Source organism: Orcinus orca, chromosome 3, assembly GCF_937001465.1.
Source record: "Orcinus orca chromosome 3, mOrcOrc1.1, whole genome shotgun sequence".
Lineage (NCBI taxonomy): Eukaryota > Metazoa > Chordata > Mammalia > Artiodactyla > Delphinidae > Orcinus > Orcinus orca.
In genome coordinates this window covers 7,016,504-7,037,766 of record NC_064561.1, presented here as the reverse complement: position 1 = coordinate 7,037,766, position 21,263 = coordinate 7,016,504, and the positions used below count along the sequence as shown (strand labels likewise).

Sequence of the window (21,263 nt, the reverse complement as noted above, 5' to 3'; positions counted from 1 at the left end):
AGGGCCCCAGATGAGAAAGAGCAAAGGAAGTGCAGTGTGAAGCTGAGCTCAGGAGAAAGAAAGATGCCAGTCCAGACCTCCTCCAGGGTCCCACCATCTCCTTTTAAGGCCTTGAAGAAACTGCATCCTCTCAGAAAGGGAAATAGAGGTGCACGGCGGATTGGTGAGAGGCTCACTCCCTAGCCTGTCCCAGCTCTCTGATTATGGGAGCATCGTTGGGGACTGGAGGGTTGAAACCCTTTCCGAAATCCTGCCCCTTGCTGACTCAGGCAGCTGCAAAATGGAAGAAGGGGTTCCTAGAGGCTGCAAGAGGCGCCTCTTGCGGGGGCGGGGTTATGTCATAACCTGACCCACCAGGCTCCAGGAGAAGTTTCAGCTGCTTTTGCAAAACACAGGGAGCCAGGAGCCTAGAGCACAGGAAAGGGTTGGTGGCTGGACTTAGCCCAGGTGGCCCTGTTCCTCCACCCCACCTCCCAGCCTGGTCCACCTCCTGCCTACCTGTCAGCTTTGGTGATGGAAATCCGCGGGGGGATCAGCAGTGGCAGCGTGGTGGGCCGTGGTGGCAGAGGGACCCCAGTGTCCAAGGGCTCAGGCTCAGCCCAGCCCAGGCCTGGGCCCATGGAGAGGCGTCGGCGAGGGCGTCGGAGGGCAGCCCCGAGCATGTTGGCTCGGCCGGGCTTGGGGGTATCTCGCGGCCTCTGAGGTGTGACAAGGGCGGGGTAGGGGTGCAGCCTGGTCAGGCAGCTCTGAGCCCCTCCCTGCAGTAACGTCCCTCCCTAACCATCTGAGATGGTGGCCGATGGGGATATAGGCTACTGTGCCCCTCTCACGTCTTAGCCACTCACTAATCCCTCCCACAGAGGGTCCCTTCTCAGCTCTTACATCTGAAGGGTGCCCGTTCTCAGCCATAATTTTTGTGGGACTCCCTTTTTTCCTCTCACTTTTGTGTGTGTGTGTGTGTGTATGGGCACACCACGCGGCATGCCGGATCTTAGTTCCCTGACCAGGGATCGAACCCGTGCTCCCTGCAGTGGAAGCATGGATTCTTAACCACTGGATGGCCAGGGCTCTGGGCCCTCATGCCTGTACTCTGCCTTTCACTGTGAAACCCCTCTAACACATCACCACCCTCCACGTCCAGGAAGCCCCCTCTTGGCCTAAACGTCTGTGGCCCCCTCTCCTCATATCTGAGACCCTCAAGGCCTCACCCCCAGCACCCTCCCCTCCACCCTACAATCCTCTCCCTATTTGGAAAGCCCCTTGGAAGACCCTGCCTTCTATCCCTGGGCTGAGAGCCCTTAATTTGGGCAGCAGGAGAATATTGAAGTCGAGGGAGTAAACTGAGGCACAAGGGGACAAGACTCCTTGCTGCCTGGGGGGAAGTGAAGCCAGGCTTAGTGAGCAGTCAGTCTTGGTCTCTAGAGGGCTCCCTACCCCCCCCGTCGCAGCCCAAGCCCCGCCCCCAGCCCGGGCCCCGCCCCTCGCACCTCGTCACCGGTCCGGGCCACCGACAGGACACTGCGACTCCTCTTCATCCCGCCAGACTAGCGCGCCTTGGGGGCTTCAGGGGCCATGTCGGCCCCGGCCAGCGTCTCCTGCAGGACCAGGCCGAAGGCATCCGCCATTAGCTCCCGGGGGCTCCCCCTGCCGGCTGAGCATGGAAACCGCCCCCGCCCCTCACCAACTGCCTCTCCTGGGGCGTGACGTCAGCAGGTGGCTGACGCACTGCCTGTCGGTGACGTCGCCCGTCTGTTGCCAGAGCGACAGCTGATGCTCAACTGGGCTCTGAGCAGAGTCAATGCCTGAACTGGCCACTGGGGGGCCGAGAGCCTCCGGCCCGGGTCGCCCCAACCCCCACCTGTCCTCTTGCGGGGGCTTCTCCAGCCTGGGGATCCCTCAGAGAAGACAGGGAGCTCCCAGAGCCGGCCGCGTGTGGCGCGTGGTCCGAGTCGGGGGCAGGAGGAAGCGTCTTCTCCGAGCTGTTGGGCTTTTATGCCTAAACCCGAAATAGCTCCGATGTGCGGGGGCCGGGTGCAGCGAGACGGCGGCTTGGGCACAGATGGGGGACGCGCAGGCAGAGGCGCGCAGAGACAGACAGGGACGCGTGGAAATAGAAACAGACAGGGACACAGACGCAACTCCCGATTATGAGTGCGCTCTGCTGCCGGCAATCCCTATCTAAAAGCTTGCGGGAGGGGAAGGCTGGCTCGCTCGCTGCACCGTCAACCCAGGCGCTGCAAATTATTGCTGTGTGGCCCGTAGGTCAGTGACTTAAACTGTCTAAGCCTCAGTTTCACCTCTGTGAAATGGAATGATAATCCTTGCAGCGTCTATACGAGAATGAAATGAGATCAGACCATATTGAATTCTCGAAGAACTGCGTCTGGCACGCAGTAAGTGCTTAATAAAGGCTATTACCATCTGAGCCTGTGGGAGCCTGTTAGAACCCAAGTCAGATCATGTCCCTCTTCTGCTCAGAGCCCTCCATGGCTTTCACCTCCCTCAGAGGAGACGTCAAAGTCCTCAACAAGAGGCTCACACAGTCCTGCTGTCCTCATCTCCTCCCACCCTCCCCCAGGCTCACTCTGCTCCATCTACACTGGCCTCTTGGCTGTTTCTGGACACACCAGGCAAACTCTAGCCTCAGGGCTTTTGCACTTTCTGTTCCCCCTGCCTGGAACTTTCCCCCTTAAACATCAGCAGGTCCCTCACATCCTTCAGGTCTTTAATCACATCTCACCTTTTCAGCATTTCTCCTGGTGTTTCTCTCCACCCCACCCCTGTTTAAAGTTGCTATCCCCTCAGGATTCTTAAACTCCCTTATCCTGCTCTATTTTTTCACAGCATTTATCACCTCATAACATACTATGTAATTTACTTATTACCTGTATTGTCTGTCTTGTCCCATACTAGAATATCAGCTGCAGGAGGACAAAAATATTTTATCTATTTTATTAATATATCCCCAGTGCCTAGAACTGAATCTGGAACATCGTAGGCTCTTAATAATTATTTGTTAAATGTCTAGTTATTGTTTTGAGGACTCAAGAGCATATTAATAATGTTCCTAGGTCTCCTATGGACTAGCTCTTATTTCTTTTTCTTGTCATATAGCTCTAACTAGCACTTCAGTTCAATATGAACTAGTAGAAGTGAATGTAAACGTCATCTCACCCACGTAGTGCTTAGCACCAGGCAAGTCTATGACAGACAATTGTTGAACAAATGGATGAATGTGTAAAGATAGCTTAAAGGTCACCTCCACTTCTCAGCCGGACAGAGCCAGTCCATGTTCTGGGCTCCCACTGCTGTTTGTTCTGCCCCTATTAAAGCACTCATCATCTGGGGTTGTAATTATTTGTTTTCCCCACTAGAGCTCTGTGGGGGCAAGAAATGGTACCCATGCATCATGGTCCCCCACACATAGTCTCAATGAATGCTGAGTGAATAAATGAAGGAATGAGTTAGACATACAGAGAAAGAGGCACCCTCTCCTCTGTACGCAGACAGACACATATGCTCAGACAGGCAGAGAAAGGGCCATGTAGTAAGGACCATGCTTAGGCTCCAGTATTACATTGACAGACATGCATTCAAATCCTAACTGTGCCACTTATTAGCTGTATATTTGGGGGCAAGTTGCCCAGCCTCTTTGAGCTTCAGTTTCCTGTAAAATGGGGATAATATTCATACCAATCTGAGGAGGTTGTTGTGAGGATGAAATGAAATAATGCATGTAAGGTTCTGAGCACAGTGCCTGGTTCATAGTAGGTGCTCATGAAACAGTAGCCACTATCTTAATAATACTAACAATTATCACTGTTGTTGACTCAGTGGCGCTGTGGACATACATGGGAGACAGCTACACATTCACAGAGACCTCAATTCCTCCCGTCCTCCCCGCTCATCCCGCTGGCCTCCTCGCTGTTCCTCAAACACTTCAAGCATATTTAGACCTCAGGGACTTTGCACTTGCTTTTCCCTCCCCTGGAAAACCAGCCTCAGATATCTTGCGCTCCTCCCACCCCCGATCTCCCTGGCTCTGCTTTCCTTTTGTTTGTTTTAGACTTACAACATTCTAACAAGATATATAATTTACCTATTTTATTATTGCCTGTCCTTTGATTAGGACATGAGGTCAGGATGTTGGTCTGTTTTGTCCCCTGCTGGATCTCCAGGACCTAGGACAACACTGGTATACAGTAGGTACTCAACAAATGTCTCTTGAGTGAATGAATAAATCCACTTGACTCCTTCACCTCCTTCACCTCTCTGCTCAAAGTCACCTCCTTTTAGAGGCCTTCCCTGGCATGGATGCCTCCCCCAACCCCATCACCCTCTGTTTCTCACTCATCTTTACTTCTGTTCTCAGCACTTATCACCCCTGAGGTATCATGTTTATGTTTCTGCTTGCCCCCACCCCTTAGTTCCATGAGGGCAGGGGATTTTTCTGTCTTGATCTAGGGCCAACTTCATGTACACGTGACCTAAGCAGTCCCACTGAGCCCCATGCTTAGAAGGTTTAATGCACTGCTGTTGTGGTCTTGAAATTCTTAATAATTTTAAACAGGGGCCTTGCATTTTCATCTGGTCCTGGGCTCTGCAGAATTCTTTAGCCGGTCCTGGCTGTACCCTCAGCGCCCATAACAACTCATTGTAGATGCTCAGGGATTTGTGGAAGGAAGGAAGGAGGCCAAGGGAGAGAGGTAGAGACACACATGCCACCACTGTCTGGACACCTGTGCACATTTGCAGAAATCATCTCTGGCAGAAACCTGGGCATGGGACACAGGGCCTCAGAAACTGGCCTGAGTGCCCAGGTGGACGGGAGCCGCTAAGCCTGCCTTCCCCTCCCCTGCGCAGCAGCCAGCTGGCGAGGGGTTCCAGATGGCAGAGCAGGCACCAGGCTCAGGCTGAGAAGAGGCCTCTTCCCCCATCCAGCTTGTCAGCGTCCCTGGCCTGGCCTGACAGAGGAGCACTGGCTTCACCCAACCTCCACTGCCTTCAGAAGGACAGGGTGATGGGCAGCCAAAGAGGCATGGAAATGAGGATGAATATGCTTGTCCACAGCTTGCCCCAGATCATTCAGGCCTGAGGAGGTACAATGACTACCCAAGCTCCATGACCTGGAGCTGGGAAGGACTCTCAGCCCCTCTCCCCACGGGGCATGCGCGTGTGTGTGTGTGTGTGTGTGTGTGTGTGTGTGTGCGCGTGCGCGTGCACCTGTGTGAAAGTGAGACTTTGTACACAGCTGTCCACATGCAACTGGACAGGTGGAACTCTCTGGGAGTCTGAGTGTTGTGTAGTTGAGACTAGACCATACCTACAGGAGTGTATGTGACAAAGTGACACCATATCAGTCTATGTGGGCATGAGGCTGGCTGTGTCTCTGTGTGACTCTGAGTATGTGTGTGTGTGGAGGCGGGGAGGGTACATGCATGTGGGGGCAGCAGGAAGTACACTGGTTAGAAATGTGGATTCTGGGTTCAAATCTCTGCATGGCCACCCAGTAGCTATGGGGCCTCAGGCACACTATTAAGGTTCTCAGGCTCCAGCCTGTATGTGGTATGTGATTACGTTTGTCTGGATCAAAGTCTGTGTGTGTGTGTGTGTTTGAAGAGTAATGAAACTCCTCTGGGAGGTCTTCCTGGATACCCAACCCAAAGTAGACCCCTCCATTTTTCTCTCTTGTCACAAGCTATTTCTATCACCGTCCTAATCACAGTTTGTTGTTATATATTTATTCGTTAGTTTATGTTGTTTCTTCTCTGTTTTCTCTACTTAATATCAGCTCCATGGGCGTAGGGGGTTTTCTTCTGTTTGCTGTTGTGTCCTGAGCACCTAGCACATAGTAGGCATTGAGTAAATACTTGTTGAATGGATGAATGCAGGGCTGTGTCTGTGTGGTATGGGGAGAGAGATGGGCACTGGCTGGGTGTCATGGGTTCCTGGAGGGACCTGTGCTCAAGTCTGGTCTCTACTCTCTTCCATTCCCCGCTGTTCAAAACCATTCCTTCAGCCACCCTCACCTGTGTGGGAATGATGACACCCCGTCAACTCCCTTATTGCCTTTGACGACATCTTTCCCTTTTCTGGGCCTTAGAGACTCACTCGCCTCATCCGTAAAATAGGAGAGAGGATGGATTGGTTCGTGATAAGCCTCCTACCTGATCTAAAGTGCTATGAAAATAGTCTTAATCTAATCCCCTCTTTAACTCATTCAACATTTATTGAGCACCTATTGTGTACCAACCACTCTTCTAGACCTGGCCCTCCCCTCATGGAGCTGAAAGTGAACCAGGAAGGCAGATACAAACCGTAAATCTCATTTAATCTTGAACATCCTTCCCTGCAGTCACTCTCTATGCCTCGTGAAATTTTAGTCTTCACAGTCTGAAATCACCGTGGATATTTCTCTGTTTACACACTGATCTTGCTCCCTCACCAGTGTCCAGGGTCAGCAGAGCAGGGACCCAGCTGGTCTTGTTGGTTGCTGTAGCCTGACAGCCTGGTCACAGGCTGTCTGCACACAGTAGGCTCTTGGGAAATATGTGTGAAATGAGCTGTAAAATAAATGATGGCGTAATGGCAGACTCGCATGCATGACCTCCCCGAATCCTGGGTGTGTCATTACCCACTTTGCAGATGAGGAAATTGAGGCTCAGGAAGGCAAAGCCGTTTGCTCAGTCCCACAGCCGCAGCTAAGCAGTGTGTGGCTATGGGATGCAGCAGAGGAAGCTTGGGAGCCTGGAGGAGCATTCCCAGTCCCCCACCCCCACCCCACAGGTACAAGACGCCCAGCAGGGGGTGCGCTGATGGGGGGAGGGCGGTTGGGAGTCCGAGGGGCAGTGCAAAGCAACTCAGGGGTCTCTGTCTCAGTCCCCCAGGCTGGAGATGCTGTGTTGTCAGGAGATTAGTAAATGCTTGGCGCTGATCGGGGAGCTTCCGGCGCCCTGTCCCCAATTCTGGGAGCTGGGGCTCCTGGGACCCTGTTTCCCTGGGGCCAGGCAGCTCCGGTCTCCGAAGCCAGGTAGAGACCCTCGCGCCTACCCGGGAATCCGGCATCCGGGGTCCTCCCTACATACCCTCAGCCTGGAGGCCGGCCTGAAGCCCTCAAAGGGCGTACAGGGAGCCCCTGACTTTCTTGGGGGGCGAGGGAAGCCCCCCCCCGTCCAGACCCCCTCCCTCCCGGCGCCTGGTCCCCCTCGCCACCGCAGCTTGTGGTCCAAAGCTTACCTTGCAGGGGGGCTGGGCAGGGGATGCCCCGCCCTCTCCGGCCTGAGGGGCGGTAGGGGACGGGGGTGTCCAGACCGTTTGTTGCTGGTGCGTGTGTGTGTGTGTGTGTGTGTGTGTGTGTGTGTGTGTGTGCGCGCGAGAGAGAGGAGAGAGAGAGAGAGAGAGAGAGAGATTGTGAGACCCGCCGAGGTGTGGGTCCTCGCGCGCGCGTGCCCGGGACTTGACTGCCGCTGTGATGCTGGACTGCCGGGGCTGGAGGGGGAGGAGGAGGAGAGGGGGACTCCCCCGCCCCCGCCCGCCTACTCGCGGGTTTGAATGGAGCGCGAGGGGGAGGGGCGGCAGCAGGCGGGAGCTTTTGTCCGAATGGCCCCTCCCCTTCCGTGGGCAGGGGAATCCCCCACACCCGTACCCTTTTAGAGACCTTTACTCCAGTCGCTCCACCCCCTCCCTCCAACGCCCGCTCTGGGGGAGTTTGGAAGAGGCTCCCTTCACCAGGAGCCTCCCGGTTGAAGCTCCTGCAGTCCACCCTGTCCCCCCAGCGCCCTTTAATCTGAGATAATCCTTGCCCTAGGCTGCAACGAAGCCTTTTATCCCGGTGTCACAGCGTGGATAGGGATGTATGAAAATGTGTGGCTGGGGTCGCCCAAGCTCAGTGTAATGGAGTCCTTAGCGCCCGGGACGAGGAAGGGGGCGGGCGCTGCGAGCAGTCCTAGAGTACTTCAACGGGTCAAGACCCCCCGCCGTGCTCACTGCCAAGATCCACCCCCACCCCCACCCCCACCCGGCGCGAGGCCAAGAGCACGGGCCGCTAGTTAGACACTAGCGACACCCAGCGGCTGCACGGGGGGACGCAGTGGACAGGCTCCCGAGGCCAGTTAGTGTGGTCCGGGTGATTCCAGAGGGGGCGTGTATGCGCGAATCACCGCTAAAGAGGCAGAAGATACGGACGCGAGGGGTAGGCTGTGATCCGAGCCGGGGAAACACCAGCCATTAAGGCAGGGCTACATCGCGCCCACCTCCGACTCCTCAAGGGCAGGGCCATATCCTTCCTTTACTTAGACCCTCCCAGGGCAGGGCCCTGTACCCCTCGGACTGGGAATGTCCGTTCCTATCAGGCACAAAGTTAAGTTCCTCTTCACAAGGGGCGGGAGCGAGGTCTTCTCGCCGAGGCCCGGCCCCAGCAGTGGGCTCGGTCTGACGTCACTGCGGTGTGGCTAAGGGGACAATCCTCTCCCTCAGTCTCGCCAACTGCCCCCCTCACGGACGCCGTAAACGCCCACCGTGGGGCACCGGGAGAGAAGGGGAGCTCAAGGTTGGAGAAGCCACCCGTATACCCCTAGGAGGTGCCTAGCGGAGGCCCCAAGCCCGATGGGGTGAGGTCTCGGCGAAGACTTCGGGGAGCCGGAACACGTGCGCAGGGGTCTTTAAGACCTCGGTCGCCAGTGCCGCTGCCGCGGTTACTAGGGATGTGACGTCACGCGCGGGCGGGGGCGCCCGCGTCCGGGCGGAAACGGAAGGGGCGGGGCTCTGCGGGCAGAGTCTGTGTGGTGCTACCGCCGTAGCAGCCGCTGCTGCCGCCGCCGCTGCTGCTGCTGCCAGAGCCGGAGCGGGCTGGGCCGCGGAGGCAAGATGGTGGACTACAGCGTGTGGGACCACATCGAGGTGTCTGACGATGAAGACGAGACGCACCCCAACATCGACACAGCCAGCCTCTTCCGCTGGCGGCACCAGGTAGAGCGCGCGCGCCCAGCGCCTTCCCCCACTCTCGGGACTCCGCTTCAGAGTTCTGACTCCTGATACTGCTGGGGGCCTAGCCATTGACACCTGGGTTTCCCACCCTACAGTCTGGACTTTCAGAATCGCCCGGGGTTCCTTGATTCAACTCCGGGGCAACAGAATTGCCGAGACCCTTGAGTTCCTTGCCCGCGATCCTGGGCCCTCCCCCCTCCCCCCTCCCCTTCCAATTTCTTCTTGGAACTCCCAGTTGACCCCTAGGGCACCTTCTTCACAGTTTAGACTACCAAGACAAGCTTTGGACGTGCCCCCCCAATCCATTTGGGACCTTCCACTTACACCCAGAATTCTACCTCAGAATCTGCACCCTGAACCTTTCGGGTACCCACTTATGATCTTGGATGTCCCATTGGCCCCTCCAACCCCCAGAGTTCCCAATACTTTAAGTCTAGTCTGTGACCTGCCTTTCGGAATCTTGACGGTGATTCACATTTAGATCTAGAGGTTCTGCTCCTCTCAATAGAGCAAGGAGTTCTGTCCTCCGCCGAGATTTCTGTTCCTGGCCTGGGACTCCAGCCCACACCCAGGACCCCTTCCCTAGAACGTAGACCGGTGCCCCACCAGGACCCTCAGTCCCATCTAGGACTGGAATTTTGAAACCTGGTTCCCCTTCAGACTGAACCACCAGCTCCGCCCTGATGGAGCATCCAATTCCGGCTGCTCTCCTTCAGCCTCATGCACTGTAGACCCAATTTCCTATTGCATCAGGAAACCCTACCCACGTGGCGTCCTGCCCAGCCAGAGCCCCTGCCCCTACTTGGTACTGCAGGCCCAGTCACCGCCCACCCCCGAGACAGGCTTCCTGTAGGAACCTCCGCCAGCATTGGAATGCCTCATTCAAACCCAAGTCCAGGACCTAAACCCACCCCAGCTTCCTTCTGACCCCAGTTTGGTCTGCTGTTCTCAGACACCCACACTGACCCTGCTTTTACCAGGAACCCTCCCAGTCTAATTCCAAATTCCCTGCCCCTTCTTTTACTTATTTTCCCCCAAATCCAGACCCCAGAATCCCAAGTCTGTGTGTTCTCTCACCCCTCTCCCTGACCAGCAGCACTCTCAGGCCAACAGAATGGCTCTCATGAGACCTAATGTTCTAATCTGCTCCACCAAATCAGAGCTCCTGCACCCACATTCCTATGCTTGTTACACTCTCAGACTGAGGGCATATGTCTCTCAGAATCTTCCAGTTAGGAATTCCTCACCCCACCTTCCCATATATCAGCTCCCAGTCGTTTATCTAGAAGCTTCTAGAAGGGCCCTTCCCCATCCTGCCAAGACCCAGCATTAGTCCCTACATCTGGTTTCCAGTCCCAGTTCCAACCCATTCCTTAAAGCAGCAGCCTCCTGGGTAGTGTCTGCCGGGTGGGCCCCTGGAGTGTAAGGAGAAAGTTCTAGCACTTCTCTTTCTTGACACGTGTAACATTTTATTATGAAATATTGAAGATCTCTGCAAGCTCTCAAGGCAATTCTTGGGAACACCTATTTCTGTAACATAGTTAATCTATATCACCGTGGGGAGGACGGTTTGGTCCTGCTGAGTTGGGAGGCTGATGTCCCCTCTCCTGCAGCATCCTCCTCCCACCACACCCTTCTCCCTCTTGGCACAAAACCTTTTCCTGGCCTGCCACTGGGAGCCCCAGTGCTGGAGTGGAGGCAGGGAGCCTGGTGTCTCCAGCACCCGGTTCAGCAGCCACCAAGCCTGGGTTCTCATCCCAGCCCTGCCACAGGGCCATTGCTGCTTTAGGGGGAGCGAGACCCCGCCTCCATGAGACCATCGTAAGGATGACATGAAATGAGATCTGAAAAGAACTTGGCTCAGGGCCCGGGAGGGAGTAAGCAGGACCAGAGGGGAAAGGGAGATTAGAGAAAAGGTAGCCTGGTGTGCTTCTGAGCACAGGCCTGCCCACCCAGGTTCAGATGCTGGCTCCTGCTGAATCACTGACCTGCTGCATTGCCCCCAGTGAGTGTTGATCTCTCTGTGCCTCAATTTCTCCAGCTGGGGATCTTATCAGTATCTACCTCATAGGGTTGTTGTGAGGGTTGCCTTATGTATTTAATGTGTGTAATGCTCTCAGGACAGTACCTGGCATGTAATAAACTGTGTAGAAACTTTAGCCACTATCATTATTATTACTCATGTAATTCACGCTCATGGTAAAAAAATAATCCAAAGGTTCCAGAAGGGGACCAGCGAGTCTTCCCAGCTCCAGCTCCAGCTCCCTGGCTCCCTTGCCCAGAAACAGCCACCAGTACTAGTTTCTTGTGGCTCCTCCCAGTGAGCTGTGTGGTATCCAGGTTCTGTGAGCCTTGGGTCCCCTGTCTGTAAGGAGGGCAGTGATACCTGTGGCCCCTTCTCGCTGCCAAGGCTTCTGCCCTTCCCAGCCTGCTACAGCCCCTCCCGGAGGCGTAAAGCTCAGGCCGGGCAGGCTGCCACCCCCAGCAGCTCCAGGAGGCCTTTATTTAGCTTTGGCCTCCCTGGCGGCTGCTCAGAGGATGCCGGGAAGATTTTGATGGCCGTCCAGCAGAAACCAGCAGTGTGGTAGATTCCTGCTGCCACCCAAGGCCAGCTATAATGCCATAAGGCAGCAGGAAGGCTCCAGGTGACACAGTCCCATCGTGGAAAAAGAGAGGTGGCAGAGGCCACAATGTGTCCTCCGCAAGGCGAGGGCCTCATCCGAGTGGGAAAAGTGAGGCTCAGGGTTGGCCATGTCGGTCCTGTGGGGCGTTAGAGAAGGATTCAGGTCTCCCGCTTCTCACCCACCGTCTTCCTGGCCCTGTGCTAGGGCCTCTAATAAAGCACAGAAGCAAGTTAGCGGACCATTCTGGTGGCCGTGGCCGTGGCCGTGGCCATGACGGCGGTGATGACAGTTGAGGACACGTATACTGAATGCTGTGTTGCAGGCAGTTTCCTGGGAGTAACTCATTTAGTCCTCAAAACAACCCTGTGAGACCCCATTTCATAGAGGGGGACACCAAGGCAGGGAGAGATATGAGACTTGGCCAAGGTCACATCACCAGTAAGTGGTGGAGCTGGGCTGCTCTGATGATACAGTAACAACTGCTCCCAGTTACCAGTTATAAGCATTTACTGGATATCGAGCTAAGCACTTGAAGTACATTTTCTTGTTTGAGCCCCAGTACAGTCCCCAGAGAGAGACAGATTGTCCCCTCGGACAGACAGTAATGACAGTAGCCAACGTGGGAATGGTGCTGACTGAGCACCCAGCACGGCTCTGGACTGTCTACTTTTATAACCTTTTTTGCTTTTCCCAGTGCAACCTTGGCACTATTGTCTGCATCTGACAGATGAGGAAACTGAAGTTAGGGGATTGGCCCAGGGACACCCGGCCATTACATGGTGGCTGTGAGATATGACCCCAGGTCTGGTGCCCCAAGGCCTTCCACTAGCATCTCATCACGTCATCTGATGATCACAGAGGGGCCTTTGGGGCTCAGTGACTCTGGGGGTCGGGCACTTGGGGAAGGCTTTGTCGAAGCTGAGACTTGGGGACAAAGCAGATGGAGTAAGGGGAAGAGAGTTCCAGGTGGGAGGAACAGCATGTGCAGAGGCTAAGAGTCAGGAGAGAGCTGGTCCATTCAGGGCTAGCATCAACCACAGGGGCCGGCATCGGCCTGCGACCCAGCCCCCCAAGGAGCCTTGGCCATCTGGCCAGCGTGGGGCAGGGGTCTGGGGTCCCCTCTGAACCCAGACACTCCAGTCTGAGGTAGCAGGGAGGGCTGTGGTCAGACAGGTACATTTCAAAGACTCCTGTGGCAGGTTCCGAGCCTGGATTGGGGCGACAGCAATGGAAGATGGTGACACCTCTCAGGGTTCAGTCATTGGTCTGGGTTGAGCAGGCACTGCTGGGAGCCAAGCAGGGTTGGAGAGTGACAGGGCCCAGTGATCTGATAGGGGTCGGGATGGGGGACTGAGGAGATGGGGTGCAGTGGAAGAGGAGGTCTGAGGAGTGGCGTCTAGGGTAGGGGGGGACAGGAGGCTGGTGGGCACTAGGCTGGGCTCAGGAGGGCCTGCTGGCCTGGAGACAGAGCTGAGCGGGCCTCTGCAGATCCAGGTGCAGCACCCGGGGTGGAGCAAATTGGAGAAACAACTGGAAATGAAAAGTGTCAGGGGAGTTTCCTGGTAGCCTAGTGGTTAGGATTCTAGGCCTTCACTGCTGTGCCCCGGGTTCAGTCCCTGGTCAGGGAACTGTGATCCCACAAGCCACGCAGCGTGGCCAAAAAAAAAAAAAAAAAAAAAAAAAAAAAATGTCAGGATTTGGTGGCAGAGAGGGAGGGACAGGGCTCACAACAGGCCTCAGCTTGGGACAGGAGGCAGGGGCAGGCTCTTTGCTGAGGGAGGACACAGCAGAAAAACAGGTCTGGGGGGCTCCGGTGGGGAGTTCAGTTTGGGGCACAGAATTGGAGGTGCCTGTGGGACACCCAAGCAGCGGTGGCTTGAGGGGCGTGGTGGGCGCAGGAGGGTGCCTGAGTGTTACTGAGGGTGGCTCCAGGGAGGAGGGGGAACCTGAGACCCTGGGGAGGGGTGAGGCCTCTATCCAGCATCTTATTACTTTATTACATCCAACAAGGCTTTCCTGAGTCCGTACTGTGTGTCAGGCCCAGCTCTGGAGGCACAACACCTTTGTGGAGCCAGTATCCTTGGAGGAGGACAGTGCCCGAAACATGATAAATAATTGTCACAGGCTGTTGTCGGGTGACAAGTGCTGAGGAGGAAGATCAAGCATAGCAGGGTAGGGGGAGGTTGAGACCTTCAGCCGGGTGGTCAAGGAAGGCCTCATCTGTAAGGGACTTTTTTTTTTTTTTTTTTGCCGCACTGCGCAGCTTGTGGGATCTTAGTTCCCCAACCAGGGATTGAAACCGGGCCCTCGGCAGTGAAAGCACGAAGTCTTAACTACTGGACCGCCAGGGAATTCCCTGTAAGGGACATTTGAAGATGATAAGGGGGACTTCCCTGGTGGCCCAGTGGTTAAGACTCTACACTCCCAATGCAGCGGGCACAGGTTCAACCCCTGATCAGGGAACCGCAATCTCGCATGCTGCAGGGCGCGGCCAACGAATACATAAATAATATATATTTTTTTAAAAAGAAGATGTTAAGGATGCCGGGGTGGGGGGTATCTGGGGAGAGAACATTCCAGGCCAAGGGAACAGCCAGTGCAAAGGCCCTGAGGTTTGAAGTGGGTTCGAGAAAAGGTGAGGCAGCCAGTGTGGCTGGAGGGAGGGGGTGAGCAGGAAGAGGTGAGGCCATGGAGGGCACGGGACAGATTGCGCACGGCCCTGCGGGTCACAGGGAGGACTTAGGTTTTTGCTCCAAGTGAGGTGGCAGCCGTAGAGGGTTCTGAGCAGAAGAGGGACCCGCCCTGGCTCAGGTGCACCTGTAGGAGCGAGAGCGGGAGCTGGGAGTCCAGCACACGGAGGTTGGTGCTGACATTCTCCGGGGTCATTCCAGGTGCAGCTGTTGGGGTCCTGGGCCTGGGGCTGGGGTCAAGGGACAAGCCGTTCCGCAGAGTGATGGGCCGTGCCTGTCCCACAGGCCCGGGTGGAGCGCATGGAGCAGTTCCAGAAAGAAAAGGAGGAGCTGGACAGGGGCTGTCGCGAGTGCAAGCGCAAGGTGGCCGAGTGCCAGCGGAAGCTGAAGGATCTGGAGGTGGCCGAGGGCGAGGGTAGCAGGGCCGAGCTGGAGCGGCTGCAGGCCGAGGCACAGCAGCTGCGCAAGGAGGAGCGGAGCTGGGAGCAGAAGCTGGAGGAGATGCGCAAGAAGGAGAAGAGCATGCCCTGGAACGTGGACACGCTCAGCAAGGACGGCTTCAGCAAGGTGTGCGAGAGCCGGGCGCGCTCGGCAGACGGTGGCAGGTGTGGCCGAGGGGACTGCTCGGGTCCAGGGACGGGTGGATGGAGGTGGCGGGTGAGGGGATCATGTGTGGGGGCCCAGGCAGGTGCGGCACCCCACCGGTACCCCCCCTCTGATCTGCCCGAAGGCCCTAGTCCGAGGCCACACCTGCCACGCCCACGCTTCCGCCACGCTGATGTTCATGGCGCCGTCACCACCTCCACCCTGGATGGGATGGGCGCTGCGGCCGCGGCCCACCCGGCCACGCTTGAGGCGCCGCACAGCCTCGCCCCAGCCCACTCCCCTTCTCACCCCACCACAGAGCATGGTCAATACCAAGCCTGAGCGGGCGGAGGAGGAGTCGGAGGAGGTGAGGGAACAGAAACACAAAACCTTCGTGGAGAAGTATGAGAAACAGATCAAGCACTTCGGTAAGTTGGGCCCAGGTGGGGGCCCGGTGGGCGGTGCACGTGACAAGGGGCTAGCCTCTGCCTCCAGGGCCCTTCCAACACCTTGCCAACACCTTCCCGCAGGCATGCTCCGCCGCTGGGATGACAGCCAGAAGTACCTGTCGGACAACGTCCACCTGGTGTGTGAGGAGACCGCCAACTACCTGGTCATCTGGTGCATTGACCTAGAGGTGGAGGAGGTATGTGGAGCCCGCCCTCGGGGCTGGGGAAATTTCGGCTGTGCCCTGGGTCCGCCACTTGGTGACGCCGTGCTTGTTTTCCCCTGGCAGAAATGTGCGCTGATGGAGCAGGTGGCCCACCAGACCATCGTCATGCAGTTCATCCTGGAGCTGGCCAAGAGCCTGAAGGTGGACCCCCGTGCCTGCTTCCGGCAGTTCTTCACCAAGATCAAGGTAGGGAGGGGCCGGAGTGGCCAGGGCAGAGTGGAGGGTGGTCCTCCTCAGGGAACCAGCCTGCGGTCCACTGGGGGAGACAGACATGGGTTTACTTGGACTCAAGCCCCTGTGATCAGTCCTCTCCTCAGTCAGGAGAGGGCTGGGCCATGGAGGAGCTGACGAGTGGTCGGCTCCTGGGCAGATTTGGAAAGCCGAGCTGGCACGATGTGCTGAAAGTCCTAAGCTGGGGTGAGGGCCAGAGTCAAGGATGCCTGTGGGTTTCTTACCTGAGCACCTGAAGAGCAAAGCTATCCCTGCTGAGCTGGGGGAGCTGCAGGACAGACTAAGGGGTGTGACCGGGAGCTCCGGGGTGGCTGTGTTGCATTTGAGATGCCCGCTAAACTCCACAGGAGGACCCGGAGGAGGTGGGTGTCACGAGTCTGAGGTTCAGGGGCTTGTGCGGGCAGGGGGTCGTGAGCACAGAGGTGTAAAGTCGAGCTCAGAGGAGGCAGAGGAGAGCCCTGAGGCCCAGGGTGCCTGTCAGTCAGTTCAGGAGCAGATGCAGGGAGCCCTGGGGCGTCTCTGAGGACCTGCAGTGGGGCGGTCTTGGCTCCCCCAGTTCAATCCTGTGCACGCCCCTACCCCCCGCAGACTGCTGACCGTCAGTACATGGAGGGCTTCAACGACGAGCTGGAGGCCTTCAAAGACCGCGTGCGGGGCCGGGCCAAGCTGCGCATCGAGAAGGCCATGAAGGAGTACGAGGAGGAGGAGCGCAGGAAGCGGCTTGGCCCCGGCGGTCTGGACCCCGTCGAGGTCTACGAGTCCCTCCCTGAGGTGCGGCCCCCTGGGCCCTGGCGGGCAGCAGGCAGGCAGCCAGTGGGGTCCCCAGGCTCCCTGGGACCCAGGCCCTGACCCCACCCCTCTGCACCCACAGGAACTCCAGAAATGCTTTGACGTGAAGGATGTGCAGATGCTCCAAGATGCCATCAGCAAGATGGACCCCACCGTGAGTAACTGCGCCCAAGCCCACCTGGGCGAGCGATGTGTCTCCCCCGCCCCCTCCAGCTCTGCTGCCCACATCATTGGTAGAAGTGTCCCTCCTGGGCTTCTCAAAGGAACAAGGGACGTTTTGTCACCGTGTGGCCAGCACACGAGGCAGCCAGGCTTTGTGCCACCTGCCCACTTACGTTTATTGAGCACCTACTGTGTGCCCGGCGTCCAGATTGAGTGTCCCTGTCCCTGCGGACTGTTGATGAGCACACCAGCTGACCCCACCTTTGCCAGCAGCTCAGAGTGGCCCAAGGAGGGGGTCCCTTTCCAGCTTCAGTTACCTCATCAAACCACTTTCTCTCGATATTAACTCACGAAATCCATGGGGAGGGCTGAGCACGTAGTAGGTGCTGGTAAAAACAGCAGCTGTTTCGAGCAGCCACCGCGCTGGTAGATAAATACTTTGAGTCTTGATAGACCTCGGTTTGACCCCATTCTTGCTGCCTGTCTCACCCCGTTGGCCACACTGCTTTCCTCATCTGTAAAAAGTCTAGTCGCAAGACCTGGCCCAGGGTTTCTAGATGCTTCTGTGGGAATGAACATCTAGACCAAGGGTCTTCCGCCTATGGCTTGCAGGCTCATTGCCTGTCTCTACATAAAACTTGATTGGAATGCAGCAGCCAGGCTGGTTTATTTTCATCTTGTCTGTGGCTGGTTTTGTGCTACAACCATAAAGTTGAGGCATGATGGGTTGAGAGGTTTTGACAGAGACCATAGGGCCCGCAAGCCAACGATATTTACTGTCTGGCCCTTTACAAAAAAGTTTGCTCACCCTTGTTCTAGACTACACTGTTTAAACTTGAATTAAAGTTAAGTGAGCTTTAAAGTTCCCCTGCACCAGCCACATTTGAAGTACTCGGTAGCCACACGTGGCTGGTGGCTACCATATTGTACGGCACAGATTACAGGCCATTTCCATCATTGCGCGCAGTTCTTTGGTAAAGCTGTAATCTAGAAAGAGCAGGAAGCAGGCTCGAGGATGTGCGGGGGACAGGCGGGCCACCAGAAGATGGCAGCCCAGCCTCACCAACCCACCCTTCTCCCTGCAGGACGCGAAGTACCATATGCAGCGCTGCATCGACTCCGGCCTCTGGGTCCCCAACTCCAAGTCCAGTGAGGCCAAAGAAGAGGAGGAGGCGGGTCCCGGGGACCCCTTGCTGGAAGCCTCCAGTCGGGGCGACAAGAAAGACGTCAGCGCATAACCCACCTCAGCTGCTGCCCGACTGCCTGCAGGCCCCTGTGCGCCCCTTTTCAGAAAACAAAAATAGACACCATCTCCCCAGCTCCTGGCTTCCTCCACTTTGGCTGCTCCCACACCTAGCCCGGAGGGGCCTGCCCACCCCCCTCCACTGACCCCACTCCCTGAGCGCTCATCCAAGTCTGCTTTGAGTCAAGGAGCTTCACTGCCTGCAGCTCCCCCACTTCAGCATTATGCCAAAGGCTTGGGGGTCCAGGGAGGGGTAGAGGTTGCCAGGCTGGTCCACAGGGTATGGGTGGGGTCCCCAGCTGAGGGCCCTGCCCCAGTCACTGTGGGCTCCGTTTTCACTGTTCATCTGCTGTTGAGTCTCCTACATAGTAAACAGCAATTATCTTCCAATAAAGGATTTCAGATGCTCCGCGAGACCTCAGGAGGGCTGGCACAGCTCTTCTCTTGCAGGGTGGGAGGGAACCCTGGTCAGTGTTGGCGGCTGGGCTTGTGATGCCCCCAGCTTTGCCCTGCAGCAAATGGGCAATGTCCTCCATCCTCACTCCAGGCTCTCCAGGAATGTGTCGTTCCGCCGCCTGGAACACTTCCTCAGGACACCTTTGTGTCAAGGGTTCTCACTCCCCCCCCCCCCCCCCCCCCGTAAGTCTTGGGATTATCTCATCCCTCTGAGCCACCCCCCAGCGTCCGTTCAGGAGCATCAACTTGCACCGTGTCTCACCTTCCACGTGGCCAGCTCTGCCTCCAAAACAAATCTTGAGTCTGTCCACTGCCCTTGGTCCTCCACCCTGGTTCAGGTCCCTGTCACCTCTGGCCTGCATGCCCACTCCAGCCTCTTCCCTGTCTTCCTTGCCCTCACTGGACCCCAGCAGGCAGCCGCCAGTGGGCACCTGTGAACACCTGAGTCAGGGCACATCCCTCAGAGCAGAAGCCTAAGACCTCCCTGCAGTTCGCCAGGCCCTACACCATCTGCCTGGTCACCTCCCTGCCCTCGTCTCATGTCCTCCCCTTCTCATCAACTCCCTCCTTGCTGATCCTTAAGCACTTTCAAGTTTTTCTTATCAGTGTGACCTTGGGCACTTTCCTCAGCCTCAGTGTCCCCCTCTGTACAATGAGAGTAATGTTCATGCTCTCCTCCCAGGGTTGCGATGAGGTGTAGGTGAGATAATGTACAGGCAAGCATGGCGCCTGGTACCCAGGTGCTCAAAATCTGGGCCTTGGCACATGCCCGTCCCTCTGCTTGAACACCCTTCCCTTGAAAAAGTAATCTTTTGAAAGCAGTCTTCCTTTAAAAGGTAATGGAATATTCGGGCCACAGGAAAGGCTTAAAGAATACTATAATAAACAAGGACACATCAACTTTTAAGACATGAAATACCAAGGGTCGTGAAGCCCACTGCCCACCTCTTCTGGGGGACACCACCCCTTGGCAGCTGCTTCTCACTCCAATCAGAGCTCTGCCACCTCCTCCCAGAGGTCCTCCTTGACCCGCCTTTTGAGTCACCCATCACGTCTGGCCTCGCAGCTTCTTCACCTGCCTGGTTTTGCTGATGTGTGTATTGCTGTCTCCTTTATGCTGTGAGCACCACCACGGCACAAACTGAGTCTTGGTCCTAAAATATTCCCAGCGCCCCGAAGGGGTCCTGGCCCTCAGTAAATGCCTTTGTGTCCAAGCTGATCACCACCAGGGGTCAACAGTGAGCTGCAAACCTGAGTGGCATTGCCTAATGCTTTTCATATAGATGAGAATGGCTGGTGGGGGGGGGTATGGGGGGCCCTCCTAAGGCCCTGGATAAACCCCACCCATCCAGGATCCACTCAGGATCGTCAACTTGTTAATACTTTACTGTAAAACTTTCAAAGATAGAATCCATATTCCTGATATTTTGTTTGACCTCAGGCTTCAGTAGAATTCAGCGCTGTTACTGATTTTTTAAAAAAAATTATTTATTTTTGGCTGCATTGGGTCTTCGTTGCTGTGCCCGGGCTTTCTCTAGTTGCAGCGAGCGGGGGCTACTCTTCGTTGCGGTGCGTGGGCTTCTCATTGCGTTGGCTTTTCTTGTGGAGCACGGGCTCTAGGTGCATGGACTTCTGTAGTTGTGGCGTGCAGGCTTAGTAGTTGTGGCGCACGGGCTTAGTTGTTCCGCGGCATGTGGGATCTTCCCGGACGAGGGCTCGAACCCGTGTTCTCTGCATTGGGAGGCGGATTCTTAACCACTGAGGCACCAGGGAAGCCCTGTTACTGATTTTTGACTTAAAATTTCAATGTTTTGTTCATCATGTTTTTTTTCACATTAATGGTGTTTTTGGAAAATATTACATTAAAATATTTATCTCGATTACTGAGTTGGCGCCCTCTTTGCTTTCATGCCTCGCCTGCCTCACCCTAACACTGGCTAGGATTTAAAACACCAGCTATTAAGAGAGACACATAGAGTAGGTTCTCTCTCTACTCACCCACCACCCACGCTGTTCCCTGCCCCCAGCCATGGGAGCCCACCGTATACGGTGTCTCGTGACTCCTTCCAGGGTTTCTTTTTGTAAGTTCAAATGTAATCTTACCCCTTCCGTTCCTTTTTCACACAGAGCTAACACACTGCAGTCAGCGACGCGCGTCTTTGCTGTTTCTCACTGAACCTTGTGGCCCTGCAGATTTTTCCTTATCAGTTCATCAGCACTTCCTCATTCTTTCTACTCTGGTAGAAAGCTCCAGTATGTGCACATCTCAGCATTTATTTCACCAGCGTTTTTAACACTTGCAAGTTTTTCCGTCTCTAATTTTACAAGCAATGCAGCGAAACACCTTTGCGCACCATTTTCCACGAAGACAGGCATCCCACCTATAGAGTAAGCTCCCAGAAGCATGATTGGCTGGGTCTTAGCGGCAAACAGAATTCCACTCCAAAGGGTTTCACTGAACAAAATGTAATGATGTGAGTGGGACAGGAGAACCAACAGATGTGTGTTGAGTGGATTCATTTTCTGTGGCTGCTGTAACAAATCACCGCAAACTTAGTGGCTTCAACACAAATGCATTACCTTACCCTTCCGCCGGTCAGAAGTCTAACATGGGTCTCGCTGCGCTAAAATCAAGGCATTGGCAGGGCTGTGATCCTTCTGGAGGCTCTGGGTAAGATCCATTTCCTTGCTGTTTCCAGCTTCTAGGGGCTGCCTGTGCGCCTTGGCGCATGGCCCCCTTCCTCCATCTTTAAAGATGGCAAAGATGAATCAAGTTCTGTCACATCACTCTGACCTCTTTTTCTGCCTCCCCATTCCACTTTTTA

The 21,263-nt window shown here is 55.8% G+C and overlaps 2 protein-coding genes across 2 annotated transcripts in view; one reads left to right on the top strand and one right to left on the bottom strand.

Annotated features, from left to right (window-relative positions):
- Positions 1–7,438, bottom strand: part of LOC101278828 (cAMP-specific 3',5'-cyclic phosphodiesterase 4A) — a 45,563-nt gene extending 38,125 nt beyond the window's left edge. The window contains exons 1-4 of the mRNA XM_049708135.1: positions 7,237–7,438; positions 6,318–6,563; positions 1,488–1,595; positions 499–698 (exon numbers count right to left, since the gene is read on the bottom strand). Of these exons, the coding sequence (XP_049564092.1) occupies positions 499–698; positions 1,488–1,535 (248 nt within the window). The 5' untranslated portion in view covers positions 1,536–1,595; positions 6,318–6,563; positions 7,237–7,438. The remainder of the gene's footprint in view (positions 1–498; positions 699–1,487; positions 1,596–6,317; positions 6,564–7,236) is intronic.
- A 1,311-nt stretch (positions 7,439–8,749) lies between these two features.
- Positions 8,750–20,318, top strand: CDC37 (cell division cycle 37, HSP90 cochaperone). The gene is made up of 8 exons (XM_004277357.4): positions 8,750–8,967; positions 14,585–14,866; positions 15,204–15,312; positions 15,415–15,530; positions 15,621–15,743; positions 16,377–16,559; positions 16,660–16,731; positions 17,825–20,318. The coding sequence occupies exons 1-8, from the start codon at positions 8,866–8,868 to the stop codon at positions 17,975–17,977; spliced, it is 1,140 nt and encodes a 379-aa protein (XP_004277405.1). The 5' UTR covers positions 8,750–8,865; the 3' UTR covers positions 17,978–20,318.
- The last annotated feature ends 945 nt before the right edge of the window (positions 20,319–21,263 follow it).

Bases quoted from the DNA above. Each gene is read 5' to 3' on its own strand.
- CDC37 (XM_004277357.4), top strand. From the start codon at position 8,866: ATGGTGGACTACAGCGTGTGGGACCACATCGAGGTGTCTGACGATGAA. The intron at 8,968-14,584 runs GTAGAGCGCGCG...CCTGTCCCACAG, and splicing joins TCTTCCGCTGGCGGCACCAG to GCCCGGGTGGAGCGCATGGA. The intron at 15,313-15,414 runs GTAAGTTGGGCC...ACCTTCCCGCAG, and splicing joins GAAACAGATCAAGCACTTCG to GCATGCTCCGCCGCTGGGAT.